This window comes from Larus michahellis, chromosome 29 (assembly GCF_964199755.1).
Source record: "Larus michahellis chromosome 29, bLarMic1.1, whole genome shotgun sequence".
Classification (NCBI taxonomy): Eukaryota; Metazoa; Chordata; class Aves; order Charadriiformes; family Laridae; genus Larus; species Larus michahellis.
Window position 1 is genome coordinate 1,093,791 of NC_133924.1, and position 17,860 is coordinate 1,111,650.

Consider the following 17,860-nt stretch of genomic DNA (forward strand, 5'->3'; position numbering starts at 1 on the left):
AGGGAAGATGGGGGGGGCGGGGGATTTGAGGGGGGGGGTGTGTGCCTGCCCCTCCCCCCCCCCCCCCCCCCCCCCCCCCCCCTCGTTTTCCGTGTCCTGGCTCTTTGCTGGGGGGGGGGTCGATGAATAATTCAGGGCACGGCTGGTCCCGGGCGCCGTCGCCATGGCAACCCAGCGGCAGCCCCAGCAGCATCCGTATCCCTGGCAACCGGGGGGGGGGGGGGGGGACGGGACACAGCGGGGGGGTGGGGGGGGGGGGTGGAGGAGGGGTTGGGGGGGGGACAGAGAGATGGGACAGAGGGGACAGAGGGAGAGAGGGGTAGGGGACAGGAGGGGCGCTGGCCTTGGGGGGGGGGGGGACACGGGGAGTTGGGGGGCGGAATTTTGGGGGGGGGAGTGGATTTTTTTTGGGGGGGGGATTTTGGGGGGGGATTTTGTAGGTCGGATTTTGGGGGGGTAGGGCGTTGGAGGGGATTTGGGGGGGGATTTTGGGGGGGTTTCGGGGAGGATTTGGGGGGGGTTTTGGGGAGAGGGGGGGATTTTGGGGGGGGGGATTTTGCAGGTCGGATTTTGGCGGGGGGGGACACTTTGGGGGAGATTTTGGGGGGGGACCTGGGGGGGTTGTGGGGGATTTGGGGGAAGAATTTGGGGGGGGGATTTTGGGGAGGGGATTTGGGGGAGAATTTTGGGAGGGGGGACTTTGAGGGGGGGACTTTGGGGGGGGTTGGGAGGAGGAGGGATTTTGGGGGGGATTTTGGGGGGGAATTTTGGGAGGGGGGACTTTGAGGGGGGGGACTTTGGGGGGGCTGGGGGGAGGAGGGATTTTGGGGGGCGGATTTGGGGGGGGGTGGATTTGGGGGGGGGTGATGGATGGTGGGGGGGAGCAGAGGGTGAAGGAAGGACAGAGGGAGCCGCAGGACGGACAGAGGCGGGGGGGGGAGGAAGTGGGGCAGAAGGTGTGGGGCAGGATGGTTGGGGGGCACGGCCTGGAGTGGGGGTCCCCCCATATCAAGGCCGGACGCTTGGCCCCCCCCCCTCCCCTGCCTGCCCCCCCTTCCTGCCTGCCCCTGCCTTCACCTTGAGCTGCCTCCGCCATCCTCATCCTCCCCCCCTCCCGCCCCATAACCTCCACCCCCTGCCCCATAACCTCCATCCCTGGCCCCATAACCTCCACCAATCCCCCCCCATTGCCCACTCACCCACCCCCAGCCCCTTCCAACCCCCCCATCTCCCTCTGCCCCCCAACAATTTCCGCCCCCCCCCCCCGCCAGACCCACTCTGCACCCCAACCGGGACCTCTGCCCCCACCTCTGCGCCCCACAGCTCTGCCCCACAGCCCCCCGCCAGGTTCTGCGCCATCAGCACCGCCCCCCCCTCCCCGCCCCCCAGCACATCCCCTGCTCCCCCACCGGTGCCCTATATACGGCCCCGGGCCCCCCTGCCCTATATATCTGCCCCCCCCGCCAAGCCTTAACCCCTCTGCCCCGTATGCCTGCCCCATCCTTGCCGCCCTGCCCCACATATCGGCCCCATTCCTGCCACACCCCCCCCCCCCCCCCGTGCCCCTGCCCTATATACCAGCCCCCTCCTTGCACCCACTGCCCTATATAGGAAGCACCCTGCCCTATAGCCCTGCAACCCTGCCCTATAGCCCTGCAACCCTGCCCTATAGCCCTGCCCCATAGCCCTGCCCCATCACCGTCATCCTGCCCTATAGCCCTGCCCCATCCTTGCTGTGGCCCCAATGCCCACTGCCCCATATACCCTGCCCCATCCTTGTCACCTCCTGCTGTCCTCCTACCCCGTGCCACCACCCATCATCATCCCCACCACCCCTCGGTGTCCTCCTGCCCCATCCCAACCGCCTCTTGGCGTCCTCCTGCCCCATCCCCACCACCCATCATCATCTCCAGCACCCATCTCCACCACCTGCCCCATCTCCACCACCCCTCGGCGTCCTCCTGCCCCATCCCAACCACCTCCTGCTGTCCTCCTATCCCATCCCACCACCCATCATCATCTCCACCGCCCTTCCGTGTCCTCCTGCCCCATCCCAACCACCCACCACCATCTCCACCACCCAGCCCCACCATCTATCCCCATCCCCGCCACCCCTCAGTGTCCTCCTGCCCCATCCCAACCACCTCTTCGTGTCCTCCTACCCCATCCCCACCACCCATCATCATCCCAACCACCCCTTGGTGTCCTCCTGCCCCATCCCCACCACACACCATCATCTCCAGCACACATCTCCACCACCTACCCCATCTCAACCACCCCTCAGTGTCCCCCTGCCCCATCCCAACCACCTCCTGGTGTCCTCCTACCCCATCCCACCACCCATCATCATCCCGACCACCCCTCAGTGTCCTCCTGCCCCATCCCAAGCACCTCTTGGTGTCCTCCTACCCCATCCCACCACCCATCATCACCCCAACCACCCCTCAGTGTCCCCCTGCCCCATCCCAACCACCTCCTGGTGTCCTCCTACCCCATCCCACCACCCATCATCACCCCAACCACCCCTCGGTGTCCTCCTGCCCCATTCCAACCACCTCCTGGTGCCCTCCTACCCCATCCCAACCACCCCTCGGTGCCCCCCTGCCCCATCCCAAGCACGTCTTGGTGTCCTCCTACCCCATCCCCACCACCCACCACCATCCCCACCACCCCTCGGTGTGCCCCCCCCCATCCCAGCCCACACCACCCCACCCCCCCCGCCCCCCCAACCCCCTCTCTCACTTTACTGTCATGATGGATGAGCCGCAACTCGTAATCGGGCAAGATGTCCCTCCGACTGTTGATGTCCTCCAAGGCCATGCGGACGGCGGGCAGGCAGGCCTGGCCCCCCGGCCACCCCCCGCTCATGGGGAAGAGCGCCCCGACGTGCACCGCCTTCTTGCCTGTCCCCACCGCCGGGCGCGACACCAGCAAGACGTTGAGAGCCACCACCAAAAGCCAACGAGGTGGCTTGGGGGGCAGGGGGGACCCGCCATTCCCGGGGGTCAAGACGTTGGGACGGCGGGGATTGGGTCGGCCATGGCGTAAGAGGGATTCGGTGGCGGTGGCAGGAGGAGGAGGAGGAGGAGGAGGGGGAAGGGGGGGGATGTTTGATGTCACCGGGCTCTGGCGGTGAGGTTGGAATGGTGATGAGGTGGGGAGGGGAAATGGGGAGTCGGGGGGAGGGAGGGAGGGAGGGGAGGAGGGACGGGGAGGGAGGGAGAGGGGGAGAGCCGGAGCCGGGAAAATAAGCGGGACGGGGGGAATAACGGGACGGGGAATAAATGAACGGGATGGGGAATAAATAAGGGGATGGGAGATAACGGGGTGGGAAATCACAGGGCGGAAAATAATGGGATGGCGATTAACGGGATGGGGAATAACGGGGTGAGAAATAACGGGATGGGGAAATCACGGGATGGGGGATAACGGGGTGGGAAATCATGGGGTGGGAAATCACGGGATGGGGAGTAACGGGATGGGAAGGAGTGGGGTGGGAAAGAATGGGGCGGGGGTGAATGGGATGGGGGATAAGGGGGCGAGAAATACGGGCTGGGGAAATCGCGGGATGGGGGATAATGGGGCGGGAAATAATAGGATGGGGATTAATGGGATGGGGAATAACAGGGTGGGAAATAACGGGATGGGGAAATCGTGGGATGGGGGATAACGGTGTGGGGAAGAGGGGGCGGGAAATAAGGGGAGGAGGAGAGGGAAATAAATGAATGGAGATGGGAAAAGCGGGGGGGGTGTGGAAAATCAGGGAGATGGAAAATAAGGGGATGGAGAAGGGGAAAAATTGAGGGGGGGATGGAAAATCGGGGGGGGGGTGTGTGGAAAATCGGAGGGATGGGGACGGGGAATAAGAGGGATGGGGAGAGGAAAATAAGAGGGATGGGAAATAGGAGGGATGGGGATGGAAAATAACGGGATGGGGATGAGAAAATAAAAAATGGGATGGGGAGAGGAGAGATGGAGGGCTGAGGATGGAAAATAAGGGGGATGGGGCTGGGAAAACTGAGGGAATGGGGCTGGGAAAAGAGAAGGACGGGGAGCGGAAAGACGGAGAGCGGAGAAGAGGGAGGGCTGGGGAGCAGAAAATCCGGAGGGCTGGCGAGCGGAGGAGACGGAGGGATTCGGGGCGGAGAAGACGGAGGGATGGGGACGGGGAAAGGACGGAGGGATGAGGATGGGAAAGGATGGAGACGGGGAAGGGCAGAGGGATGGGGATGGGAAAGGACGGAGGGACGGAGACAGGGAAGGGCGGAAGGGTTCGAGGCGGAGAAGACGGAGGGATGGAGACGGGAGAGGACGGAGGGGTGGGACGGGGAAAGACGAAGGGATGGAGACGGGAAGGGATGGAGAAACGGGGAGGGGGAAAGACGAAGGGATGGAGACGGGAAGGGACGGAGAAACGGGGAGGGGGAAAGACGAAGGGATGGAGATGGGAAATGGGGGGCTGGGGGTGGGAAATCGAGGGATGGGGCTGGGAAATGGGGGGCTGGGGGGGCGGAAAGACAGAGGGAGGGAGGAAGGGATCGAGAGCGAGGGCTGGAGCTGGGGGGGGGGGGGGCTGGCAGGGATGGAGGCAGGGATGGAGGCAGGGATGGAGGCAGGGATGCGGGAGAGGGGAGGGGAAGGTGGGGGGGGGACCCGGGCCGGGGGGAGGGAGGAAGGCTGGGGGGGAAGAAGGCGGGGGGGGGTGGAGCGAGGAAGGCTGGGAGGAAGAGGAGGGGGAGGAGGAGGAGGAGGGATGGAGGGAGGAAGGCTGGGAGGAGGAGGAGAGGGAGGAGGAGGAGGAAGGAGAGGGATGGATGGGGGAGGGAGGAAGGCTGGGAGGAAGAGGAGGGGGAGGAGGAGGAGGAGGGAGGGGGAGGGAGGGGGGCGGGAGGAAGGCTGGGAGGAAGAGGAGGAGGAGGGGGAGGAGGAGGGATGGAGGGAGGAAGGCTGGGAGGAGGAGGAGAGGGAGGAGGAGGAGGAGGAAGGAGAGGGATGGATGGGGGAAGGGAGGAAGGCTGGGAGGAGGAGGAGGAGGAGGAGGAGGAGGATGAAGAGGAGGAAGGAGAGGGATGGATGGGGGAGGGAGGAAGGCTGGGAGGAGGAGGATGAAGAGGAGGAAGGAGAGGGATGGATGGGGGAGGGAGGAAGGCTGGGAGGAGGAGGAGGAGGATGAAGAGGAGGAAGGAGAGGGATGGATGGGGGAGGGAGGAAGGCTGGGAGGAGGAGGAGGAGGAGGAGGGGGAGGAAGATGGATGGAGGGAGGAAGGCTGGGAGGAGGAAGAGAGGGAGGAAGAGGAGGACGAAGGAGAGGGAGGAAGACTGGGAGGAGGAGGAGGGATGGAGGGAGGAAGGCTGGGAGGAGGAGGAGGAGGAAGAGGAAGAGGAGGAGGAGGGAGGGATGAAGGCTGGAGGAAGGGGCCTCTTGCCCCACGAAGCCGTGTGGGGCTGGATGGGGGGGTCCCGGGGGGTCCCGGGGCCGGGGGGGGGTCGATGTGGGGCAGGAGGATGTGGCGGGGGGGGGGACACATGGGGGGGGACACACATGGGGGGCGGGGACATGGGGCCACACTCACCTGAGAGAGGGCGACGCACTGCGAGGGGGAAACTGAGTCACACAGAGACACCCCCCGACCCCAGGGACCCACACATGGGGGGCTGAGCCCCCACCCAAGGGACCCCCAACCCCAAGGACCCCCCCATGGGGGGCTGAACCCCCACCCCAGGGACCATCCAACACCAGGAACCCCCCCCCCAGCCCCAGGGACCCACACCTGGGGGGCTGAACCCCCACCCAAGGGACCCCCCGCAACCCCAAGGATCCCCCCATGGGGGTCTGAACCCCCATCCAAGGGACCCCCAACTTCAGGGGCCTCCCCCGTGGGGGGGGCTGAGCCCCCAATTTAAGGACCCCCCCAACCCCCGGGATCCCCCCATGGGGGGGCTGAACCCCCACCCAAGGGACCTCTGACCCCACAGACCCACACATGCACCCCCCAACCCCACGGATCCCCCCATGGGGGGCTGAACCCCCACCCAAGGGGCCTCCAACCCCACGGACCCCCACCCCAGGGACCCCCATGAGGGTCTGAGCCCCCACCCAGGGACCCCTAACCCCAGGGACCCCCCCCCTCAGCCCCAAGGACCCCCACATGGGGGGCTGAACCCCCACCCCTGGGACCCACAGCCCCAGGGACCCACACATGGGGGCCTCGACCCCCACCCCAGGGACCACCCAACCCCACAAACACCCCATAGAGACCTGAACCCCCACCCCGAGGACGACCCAACCCCATGGAGACCTGAACCGGGAGTCCCCAACCCCACAGACACCCCATAGGGACCTCAACACCCACCCCAGAGACCACCCAACCCCACAGACACCCCATGGAGACCCCAACCCCCACCCCCAGAGACCACCCAACCCCACAGACACCCCATGGAGACTTCAACCCCCACCCCAGGGACCACCCAACCCCACAAATACCCCATGGAGACCTGAAGTGGGAGCCCCCAACCCCACAGAAATCCCATGGAGACCTGAACTGGGAGCCCCCAACCCCACCAGGAACCCCATGAAGACCCAACCTTCCCACCACAGACCCCCACCCCCCCCCCCACCTCCCCCAACCTCCCCATCTGCCCCCTCCCACCCCCTGGGGCCCCCACTCACGCTCGCAGACGGGTTTGGGGGTGCTCCAGCGCCCCAACTTGGTGCAGTTACTGCGGGCGCTGCCCACCAGGCGGAACCCGGGGTTGCAGCTGTACTCGGTCCACGTCCCCTCCACCGGCACCCGCTCCATGGCCCGCGCCACCGCCTGCCCGTTCTCCAAGCTCAGGTGCATCTTGGGACAGGTCCTCACTGGTTGGGGGGGTGCAAACGGGGAGGGAGGGGGGGCGTCAAGTCCACGTCCTCCCCAGGGTGCTGGTTTGGGAGCGCTGGTGATGGGAACGGGGAAGGGGATGGTGGTCATGGTGAAGATCATGGTCATGGTGATGGAGATGGTGACAGTGATGGGGATGGTAATGGTGATGATGGTGATGATGGTGGTGATGGGGATGCTGATGGGGATGGTGTGGTGATGGTCATGGTAATGGTGAAGGTGAAGATCATGGTCATGGTGATGGTGACAGTGATGGAGATGGTAAAGGTGATGGTGATCACGATGGTGATGGTAATGGTGATGATGGGGGTGATGGTGATGGGGATGGTGTGGTGATGGTCATGGCAATGGTGAAGGTGATGGTCATGGTGAAGATCATGGTCATGGTGATGGTGACAGTGATGGGGATGGTAAAGGTGATGGCGACGGTCATGGTGATGATGGGGGTGATGGTGATGATGGGGGTGATGGTAACAGTGACGGGGATGCTGATGGTATGATAATGGTCATGGTGAAGATCATGGTCGTGGTGACGGTGACAGTGATGGGGATGGTAAAAGTGATGGTGATCATGACGGGGATGGTGACGGTGGTGATGGTAACAGTGATGGGGATGGTGTTTGTGATGGTGTGGTGAGATCACGGTAACGGTGAAGGTGAGGGTCACGGTGAAGATCATGGTCATGGTGATGGGATTGCTGATGGCATTGGGGATGGTCACAGTGACGGTGATAGGGATGATTACGGGGACAGGGACCACAATGGTGATGGGAATGAGGATGGGGATGGTGACAGTGACGGGGAGGAGGATGGGGATGGTGACAGTGACGGGGAGGGTGACGGGGACAGTGATGGTAACAATGATGGTGATGGGGATGGTGACGGGGACGGTGACCGTGATGGTGACAATAGCAGCATCAGGGCTGGGGATGGTGACGTTGATGTTGTTGGGGGTGGTGACAGTGACGGGGATGGTGACGGTGACGGGAATGGTGATGGGGATGGGGATGACGATGATGATGATGGGGACGGTGACAGTGATGGGGACAGTGATGGTGATCACAATGGTGACGGTAACAGCGATGGGACTGGGGATGGTGACGCTGATGTCGTTGGGGGTGGTGATGGGGATGGGGATGATGATGATGATGATGATGGGGACGGTGATGATGATGGGGACAGTGACAGTGACGGTGATGGGGATGGTGATGGGGACAGGGATGGTGACGATGATGATGGGAATGGTGACAGGGATGGTGACGGGGATGGTGATGATGATGGGGACAGTGACCGTGACAGTGACGGGGATGGTGATGATGACGGGGCTGGGGATGGTGATGATGATGGGGATGGTGATGATGACAGGGATGGCGATCACGATGGTGACGGTAACGGCGATGGGGATGGGGCTGGTGACGCTGATGTCATTGGGGGTGGTGACGGTGATGGGGATGGTGATGGTGATGGGCATTTTGATGATGATGGGGACGGTGGCCGGGATGGTGATGATGATGGGGACAGTGACAGTGATGGTGATGGGGATGGTGACGGGGATGGTGATGATGATGGGGACGGTGACCAGGATGGTGATGGGGATGGTGACGGTTACGGTGAGGGGGATGGTGACGGTGACGGGGCTGGGGATGGTGACGCTGATGTCGTTGGGGGTGGTGATGGTGATGGTGATGATGATGGGGACGGTGACAGGGACGGCGACGGGGATGGTGATGATGATGGGGACGGTGACCGGGACGGTGATGGGGATGGTGATGGTGACGGGGATGGTGACGGTGATCATGATGGTGACGGTAACAGTGATGGGGCTGGGGCTGGTGACGCTGATGTTGGGACCAGTGACGGTGACACTCACGGCAGCGGCTGGGGTGGCCCATGGCGGTCCAGGTGCCGTCGCGCTGGCACTTGCGCACTTTGGGCCCCACGATCTCGCGGTCGGGCCGACAGACGTACTCGATCTCGTAGTCGAAGGGCAGGAAGCGCACGCTCTGCACCTCCTCGGGGGTCAAACCCCGGTACCGGATCCCCCCGTCCCGCGGTGGGTGGATGATCTGGCAGCCTGGGGACGGGGTCGGGGGGTGGGTCATGCCTGTGGGGTGACGGGGACACACGCGCACGTGCCCCCCACCCCACCCCTCCGTGCGTACGCGCGCGTGACACGTACCTTCAGTGAGGTTGACGTGGACGGTCGCCCGGCCGGGTGCCGCGCTCAGCGCTAGCAGCAGCGGCAGCAGCAGCATCTATAGGGACGGCGACAGCCCCACACTTATGGGGCGTCTGGGCCCTCGCCCCCCCCACCCACCCCCCCAACTCCTGCCTGCACTTCCCCTGCCCGCTGCATCCCCTAGGGAGCGCGACCCCTGTAGGGTACGCCCCACGGATGCTGCGTCCCCCAGAGGGTACATCCCCTATAGGTTATGCCCCACATGCCGCTCCCACGCACGTCACGCAACCGACACCCCCCTTTGCACGCTCACAGTCCGACTGACACCCCCTTTGCACACTCACGGTGCAACCGACACCCTATTTGCACAAGCACAGTGAAAACTACACCCTTTTGCCCACTCAGGGCACGAGCTACAGCCACTCGCACGTGCGTTGTGCAACCAACACCCCATTCGCACACTCACACCACGAGCTACAGCCCCTCACAGACGCGTTGTGCAACCGACACCCCGCTTGCACACCCACAGTCCAACCTACACCCCATTTGCACACTCATGGTGCAAGCTACACCCCATTTGCACACCCACAGTGAAAACTACACCCTTTTGCACGCCCAGGGCACGAGCAACAGCCGCTCACACGCGTGTTGTGCAACCAACAACCCATTTGTACACTCACAGTCCAACCTACACCCCCTTTGCACACTCACAGTCCGACTGACACCCCCTTTGCACACTCATGGTGCAAGCTACATCCCATTCGCACACTCAGGGCACGAGCAACAGCCGCTCACGCGCACGTCGTGCAACTGAACCCCCTTTGCACACTCACACCACGAGCTGCAGCCTCTTACAGACGCATTGTGCAACTGACACCCCCTTTGCACACCCACAGTGAAAACTACACCCTTTTGCACACTCAGGGAGTGACTTACAACCGCTCACGCGCACGTTGTGCAACCTACACCCCATTTGCACACCCACAGTGAAAACTACACCCCTTTGCACACTCAGGGCATGAGCTACAGCCACTCGCATGTGCATTGTGCAACCTACACCCCCTTTGCACACTCACACCACGAGCTACAGCCCCTCACAGACGCGTTGTGCAACCGACACCCCATTTGCACACCCACAGTGAAAACAACACCCCACTTGCACACTTACGATGCAACCCACACCCCATTCGCACACTCAGAGCACGAGCAACAGCCGCTCACACGCACGTCGTGCAACCTACACCCCCTTTGCACACCCATGGTGCAACCGACACCCCCTTTGCACACCCACAGTGAAAACTACACCCTTTTGCACAGCCGGGGCACGAGCAACAGCCGCTCACGCGCACGTTGCGCAACCGACACCCCCTTTGCACGCTCACAGTCCGACTGACACCCCCTTTGCACACTCACAGTGACAACTACACCCAGGTTGCACACTTACAATGCAAAGTACACCCTTTTGCACACCGAGGGCACGAGCAACAGCCGCTCACACGCGTGTTGTGCAACCAACAACCCATTTGCACACTCACAGTGCAACCCACACCCCACTTACACACTCACAGTCCGACTGACACCCCCTTTGCACACTCACGGTGCAAGCTACACCCCACTCGCACGCTCACGGTGCCAACTCCCCCCCCTCCTTTGCACACCCGGGGTGAAAACAACACCCTTGTTGCACACTCGGGGCAGGAGCTGCAGCCGCTCACGCGCACGTCGTCGTGCAACCGACCCCCCCTGCCCTTCGCACGCTCACGGTGTAACCGACACCCCCCCCTCCCACCCCCCGCCTTCGCACACGCGTGTGCAAACCCCCGGCACGGCCCCCCTCCCCCCTTCCCCCCCCCCCCGGCTCCGGGGCCGTAATTCAGCCGCGGCCCAGAAAAAAAAAAAATAAAAAAATCCTTTATATTTCTATTTTTACATCCATTTTCAATGTATTTCGAATTTTAATTTTTTTTTTCCACAATATTTTAAACCCATTGATTCATTTTCCTATTTTGTCTTTAAAAAAATAATATTATAATAATTAACAAATCGTTATTTCACGGGGTTAAAGAATTCCGGCCGCGGCCCGGAGAAATCCTTTCTATTTTTCTATTTTTCTGTTTCTTTCTATATTCGTTTTCAACGTGTTTTCAATTGTTTTCTAAATATTTGCAACCCGCTGATTTTTTTTTCCGTTTTTATTTCAAAATAAAAAAAAAAGAAACTAATAATAATTAACAAACGATTATTTAACGGCGTCGAAAAACTTCAGCCGCGGCCCAGAGAAACCCTTTATATTTATATTTTTACATCAATTTTCAATATCTCTGGAATTTTTTAAATTTTTTTTTTTTTCAAAATATTTGAAACCCATTGATTTATTTTCCTTTCCTGGTTAAAAAAAAAAAATAAATTATAATAATTAATAAATCGTTATTTCACGGGGTTGAAGAATTCCGGCCGCGGCCCGGAGAAATCCTTTATATTTTTATATTTCTTTTTATATTATTTTAAAATGTATTTTGAAATTTTTAAAAAATATTTGAAACCCGCTGATTTTCCATTTTTATTTAAAAAAAAAAGAAAATAATAATAATTAATAAATAATTATTTAACGGGGTTGAAAAACTTCGGCCGCGGCCCAGAAAAACGATCCTTTCTGTTTATATTTTTATGTTTCTTTTAATATTCATTTTAATTTTTAATTATTGTTTAAATACTTTAAACCCATGGATTTGTTTTCCTTTTTTTATTAAAAAACAAAAAATATAATACTAATCAGCAAATCATTATTTAATGGGGTTGAAGAATTCCGGCCGCAGCCCAGAGAAATCCTTTATATTTATAGTTTTCTATTTCTTTTTATATTAATTTTAAATGTATTTTCAATTTTTTTTTTTAAATATTTGAAACCCGCTGATTTATTTTCCATTTTTATTAAAAAAAAAAAAGAAAACAATAATAATTAATAAATAATTATTTAACGGGGTTGAAAAACTTCGGACGCGGCCCAGAAAAACGATCCTTTATGTTTATATTTTTATGTTTCTTTTAATACTCATTTTAAACGTCTTTTGAATTTTTGATTATTTTTAGCTATTTTAAACCCATTGATCTATTTGCCTTTTTTTATTTAAGAAAAAATATGTAATAATAATTAATAAATCATTATTTAACAGGGGTGGAGAATTCCAGCCGCGGCCCGGAAAAAATCCGTTCTATTTATACTTTTCCATTTCTTTTTATATCGATTTTAAATATATTTTGAAATTTTGGTTTGGTTTTGGTTTTTTTTTTTTAATATTTTAAAAACCCACTGATTTGTTTCCCCCTTTTTTTTTTTTTTTTAATTTTTTATTTTAAAATAAAATAATATTATTTAACGGGGGGGGGGGTTAAAGAATTTCCCAACCGGCACCGGGGCAGGGGTGGGGGTGGGGGTGGGGAGGGGCCCGATCCTGGCCTGGGGCGGGGGGGGGCACCCCCACCTTCCCCCCTGCCTCCCCCCCCCCCCCCCCACTTCCAGCCCACCCAGGCCCCGGGGTTAATTAAGCCGGGCACTAATCAGGGTTAATTAGAAGCGTTAAGGCCGTTGCTTGGTTACTGCTCAGCTCCTGGGACGCAGGCGTGGCCCCCCCCCGCCCCATATTGCCCCCCCTGGACCCATATTGGCCCCCCCTCCCCCCAAGACCCATATTGACACCCTCCCCAAACCCACATAGGCCCCCCCCGGACCCATATTGACCCCCTTCTGTCCCCATATGGGCCCCACCGGACCCATCTTTGCCCCCTCCCCCCCCCCCCAGCCCCATATTGGCCCCCCCAGCCCTATATTGGCCACCCCGGACACATATTCACACACACACACACCCCCAGACCCATATTGGCCCCCCCGGACCCATATTGACACCCCTCCCGGACCCATATGGGCCCCCTCCCCGGCCCCACAGAGTCGTGTCCCCCCCCCCCCAGTCCCGTATTGACATCCCCCCAGACCCATATGGCCCCCCCCCCGCCCCAGACCCATAGTCGTCCACCCCCCCCCCCGCGGTGGCACTGCTGAGGGAAGGTCGCAGTGGGGCGGAGGAGGGGGGGGGCACCCATGGGACCCCCAGCGGGGAGGGGGGGGGGGGGGTGTCTCAGAATTGGGGGGGGGGGTGTTCCAGGGTTGGGGGGGCGAGACCCAGGATTGGGAGGGTTCAGGATTTGGGGGCGGGGGGGGGGGGGGGGTGTCCAGAATGGGGGGGGGGGGGATGGAAGGGAATAGGGGTCCGAGGCTGGGGGAAGGGGGGGGGGAAATTTGGGGGTCCCAGGAATGGGGGGGGGGGGGCTCTCAGGGTCTGGGCGGGGGGGGGCAAACAAGGATCTCAAAATGGGGGAGGGCCCCAGCATGTCAAACACCCCCCCCCTCCCAAAATGGGGGGGGGGGGCGTCAGTGCCCCACCCTACCGCCCCCCATCTCCCCCCCAACCCCCCCCAGCGTGACCCACTCCCCCCAGAAAAGGGGGGGGGAGCCCTATTTTTTGGGGGGGGGTGGGGGGGTGGGTGTTGTCTTACCTTGGCCTGGGCTTGTCCGCGGGGGGGGGGGGAGGGGGGCGCGAAGAGGAGGAGCTTGGGGGGGGGGGGGGGGGCGCAAAATGGGGGGGTGGAGGCGAAATGGGGGGGGACAGGACCTGGGGGGGGGGGGACACACAGAGATCTTGGGGGGGGGGGGGCACGAAGATTTGGGGGGGGTCCCGGAGCTCGGGGGGGGGGGGGCCCGGAGGTGGAGGAGGGGGGTCAGAGAAAATTGGGGGGGGGGGGGGGGGGTCCTACGGAGCTGGGGGGGGGGGAGGGGGTCACGGAGCCCTGGGGGGGGCGGTGTCAGGGATTCCGGGGGGATGTCCACGGAGCTGGGGGGGGGGGGGGGGACGAGTCCGGAGGGGCGGGGGGTGTCCCGGAGATGTGGGGGGGGGGGGGGGGCGAAACCCGAGGGGGGGGGTCAGGGAGCCCGGGGGGGGTGCACGGAGGTCGGGGGGGGATGAGGGATGATGGCTTGGGGGCGGGGGGGGCGGGTAGGGAAGAGTCTGGGGTGGGGGGGGTTCGCGGAGCTGGGGGGGGGACCGGAGATGTGGGGGGGGGTCCCGAAGCCTGGGGGGGGGTGTCACGGAGCTCGGGGGGGGTGGGAAAGGAGGAGAAGGAGGATGATGATGGGGGGGGGGAGCGAATCCGGGGGGTTTTCGAGGAGATATTCGGGGGGGGACGGAGATGGGGGGTCGACACGAGTCCGGGGGGGGGGGGGAGGTGGTCTCGGAGATGGGGGGGGGTCCCGAAGCCCGGGGGTGGGGGGGGGGGTAGGACCGCGGGGGGAGGAGGATGAAGATGGAGCCGCTGCGGGTGGAGGATGGGAAACTCCCGCTGCTGGGAAAAAAAAACCGCGGGGGGGGGGGTGAAAAAACGGGGGGGGAGGTGTGTGAAAAACTTGGGGGGGGGGATGTTGGGGGGGGGGGGGGGGGGGATGGACGGACAGACGGACGCGGGGGGGGGGTGGGGGGCGGAGAAGCCCCCGGGGCGGGGGGGGGTTTATGCGGCGCCACGGGGATGGGCGCGGGGCCGGGGCTGCGCGGGGGGGGGGGCGGGGAAAAAAAGGGGGGGGGGAGGGGAAATGGGGGGGCGGGGCCCAGGAGGGAGGGGCAAAAAGGGGGGGGGGAGAAAGGAGGGGGGAGGAGGGAAAAAGAAATGGGGGGGGGAAGGAGGGGGAGGGAATCGGGGGGGAAAGGAGGGGAAGGGGAAATGCGGGGGGAGGGGGGAAAAAGGGGGGGCGGGAGGGAAAAAAAAAGGGGGGAAGGGGAAATGGGGGGCGGGGCCCGGGGGGGAGGGGCAAAAAGGGGGGGCGGGGAAATGGGGGGGGAAGGAGGGGGGAGGAGGGGGAAAAAAAGGGGGGGGGAAGGGAATGGGGGGGAAAAAGGGGGGGAAATGGGGGGGAGGGGGAAAAGAGGGGGGAAAAAAGGGGGGAAGGGGGAAAAAGGGGGGGCAGGGAAATGGGGGGAGGGGGGGAAGTGGGGGGGGAAGGGGAAAAAAGTGGGGGGAAGGGGGGGAAGGGAATGGAGGGGGAAAAGGGGGGAAGGGGAAATGGGGGGGAGGGGAAAAATGGGGGGGGAAAAGGGGGGGGTAGGCGCAGGCAGGGGGTTGGTACGGTGCAGGCAGAGTGTGGGCAGGGAGTTGGAGGTTGCAGGCAGGGTGCAGGCAGGGGGTTGGTAGGGAGCAGGCAGGGTGCAGGCAGGGTGCAGGCAGCGTGCAGGCAGGGGACTGGTAGGCGCAGGCAGGGTGCAGGCAGGGAGTTGGCAGGCGTTCAGGGCACAGGCAGGGTGCAGGCAGGGAGTAGGCAGGGTGCAGGCAGGGGGTTGGTAGGCACAGGCAGGGTGCAGGCAGGGGGCTGGTAGGTGCAGGCAGGGTGCAGGCAGGAAGCAGGCAGGGGGCTGGTAGGGAGCAGAGAGGGGTCAGGGTGCAGGACGCGTGCAGGCAGGGAGTAGGCAGGGTGCAGGCAGGGGGTTGGTAGGCACAGGCAGGGTGCAGGCAGGGAGCAGGCAGGGGCCAGGGTGCAGGCAGGGTGCAGGCAGGGGACTGGTAGGTGCAGGCAGGGTGCAGGCAGGGGGCTGGTAGGCGCAGGCAGGGTGCAGGCAGGGGGTTGGCAGGCGTTCAGGGCGCAAGCAGGGTGCAGGCAGGGAGCAGGCAGGGTAGGGAGCAGAGAGGGGTCAGGGTGCAGGCAGGAGGTTGGTAGGCGCAGGCAGGGTGCAGGCAGGGTGCAGGCAGGGGGTTGGTAGGCACAGGCAGGGTGCAGGCAGGGGGTTGGTAGGGAGCAGGCAGGGTGCAGGCAGGGTGCAGGCAGGGGGTTGGTAGGTGCAGGCAGGGTGCAGGCAGGGGGTTGGTAGGGAGCAGGCAGGGTGCAGGCAGGGTGCAGGCAGGGTGCAGGCAGGGGGTTGGTAGGCACAGGCAGGGTGCAGGCAGGGGGTTGGTAGGGAGCAGGCAGGGTGCAGGCAGGGTGCAGGCAGGGGGTTGGTAGGTGCAGGCAGGGTGCAGGCAGGGGGTTGGTAGGCGCAGGCAGGGGGCAGGCAGGGTGCAGGCAGGGTGCAGGCAGGGGGCAGGCAGCTCCCACAGGGGCTGTGATCCCAGTGCCAGCCCCCGCAGCGCCCACACGGCGGGGGAGGACACAAGGACGGACACACACACACAGAGGGTGCTCAGCACCCATCCGGCTGCACCCTCGGCGCGGTCCCTGGTGCTCAGCACCCTTCTAGAACCACCCTGCGCATGGTCCATGGTGCTCAGCACCCATCCAGCTGCACCTCGTGCTTGGTGCTCAGCACCCGTTCGGTTCCATCCTGCGCTTGGTGCTCAGCACCCTTCTAGAAGCACCCTGTGCATGGTCCATGGTGCTCAGCACCCATCCAGCTGCACCCCATGGATGATGCTCAGCACCCTTCTAGAACCACCCTGCGCATGGTCCATGGTGCTCAGCACCCTTCTAGAAGCCCCTTGTGCATGGTCTTTGGTGCTCAGCACCCTTCTAGAACCACCCTCTGGATGGTCCATGGTGCTCAGCACCCATCCAGCTGCACCCCGTGCTTGGTGCTCAGCACCCATCCAGCTCCACCCTGTGCTTGGTGCTCAGCACCCTTCTAGAAGCACCTAGTGCATGGTCCATGGTGCTCAGCACCCATCCAGCTGCACCCCATGGATGATGCTCAGCACCCTTCTAGAACCACCCTGTGCATGGTCCATGGTGCTCAGCACCCTTCTAGAAGCACCTTGTGCATGGTCCACGGTGCTCAGCACCCTTCCAGATGCACCCCATGCTTGGTGCTCAGCTCCCTTCTAGAAGCACCCTGTGCATGGTCCATGGTGCTCAACACCCATCCAGCTCCACCCTGCGCTTGGTGCTCAGCACCCTTCCAGCTGCACCCCATGATGATGCTCAGCACCCTTCTAGAAGCACCCTGTGCATGGTCCCAGGTGCTCAGCACCCTTCCAGCTGCACCCTGTGCCTGGTGCTCAGCACCCATCCAGCTCCACCCTGTGCTTGGTGCTCAGCACCCTTCTAGAAGCACCTTGTGCATGGTCCCTGGTGCTCAGCACCCTCCTAGAACCACCCTGTGGATGGTCCACGGTGCTCAGCACCCTTCTAGAAGCACCTTCTGAGTGGTCCACGGTGCTCAGCACCCATCCAGTTCCACCCCGTGCCTGGTGCTCAGCACCCATCCGGCTGGGCTCCCTTTGAAGCCACGAGCAGATCCGGGGTGGGGGAGGGCCCCCCCCCGCCCTCCATCCCTGTAACCACCCAAAGTAGGTCACGGGGAGGATCCGGGCGCCTGCGTCACGCGTCTTCCTCAGGGAGGAAGAGCCCGGTGGCCTGGGGCAACCTCGGGTGGTCCCAACGCCGGGCCAAGAAGGTGATGCCTATGGGGACAATTTCAAGGGGTCAAGCCCCACTTCGTCCCCACTGTGGGGTGGGTCACAGTGGGGTTTTATCCACTGAGGGGGGGGGTGATGAGGACACCCCACCCTTGAGTTGAGAAGGATGAAAGCCGAGAAGGCTGGGGGGGGCTGCTGCACCCCGGGCGGAGCCAACATCTCCTCCGGGTTTTGGGGTGGGCTCTCCTTGGCCAAGCCAAGGAGATCAATGGGGAATCGGAGAGCCGAGGACCCTTCGTGGTGACCACCAAGAGCTTCTCCTCGAGCCGGTGTGGGGGGGGGTGTGTGTGTGTCCCAAGGGGTGTCTTCTCCTCCAGGGATGGAGGACAAAAGTAGGTCAGGCTCGGAGCTGCCC

General features: G+C 61.6%; 2 protein-coding genes across 2 annotated transcripts in view; both read right to left on the minus strand.

The window, feature by feature from the left end:
• The window catches only part of GABBR1 (gamma-aminobutyric acid type B receptor subunit 1), a 29,995-nt gene extending 16,329 nt beyond the window's left edge, over positions 1 to 13,666 (minus strand). The window contains exons 1-6 of the mRNA XM_074567558.1: positions 13,612 to 13,666; positions 9,061 to 9,136; positions 8,752 to 8,955; positions 6,671 to 6,859; positions 5,574 to 5,591; positions 2,743 to 2,903 (exon numbers count right to left, since the gene is read on the minus strand). Coding sequence (XP_074423659.1) covers positions 2,743 to 2,903; positions 5,574 to 5,591; positions 6,671 to 6,859; positions 8,752 to 8,955; positions 9,061 to 9,136 — 648 coding nt within the window. The 5' untranslated portion in view covers positions 13,612 to 13,666. The remainder of the gene's footprint in view (positions 1 to 2,742; positions 2,904 to 5,573; positions 5,592 to 6,670; positions 6,860 to 8,751; positions 8,956 to 9,060; positions 9,137 to 13,611) is intronic.
• LOC141735233 (uncharacterized) lies at positions 3,217 to 5,559 on the minus strand. The gene is made up of 2 exons (XM_074567865.1): positions 5,541 to 5,559; positions 3,217 to 5,352 (listed from the first exon to the last, which is right to left on the minus strand). Exons 1-2 carry the CDS (start codon positions 5,557 to 5,559, stop codon positions 3,365 to 3,367), a joined length of 2,007 nt encoding a protein of 668 aa, XP_074423966.1. The 3' UTR covers positions 3,217 to 3,364.
• Positions 13,667 to 17,860: the final 4,194 nt, after the last annotated feature.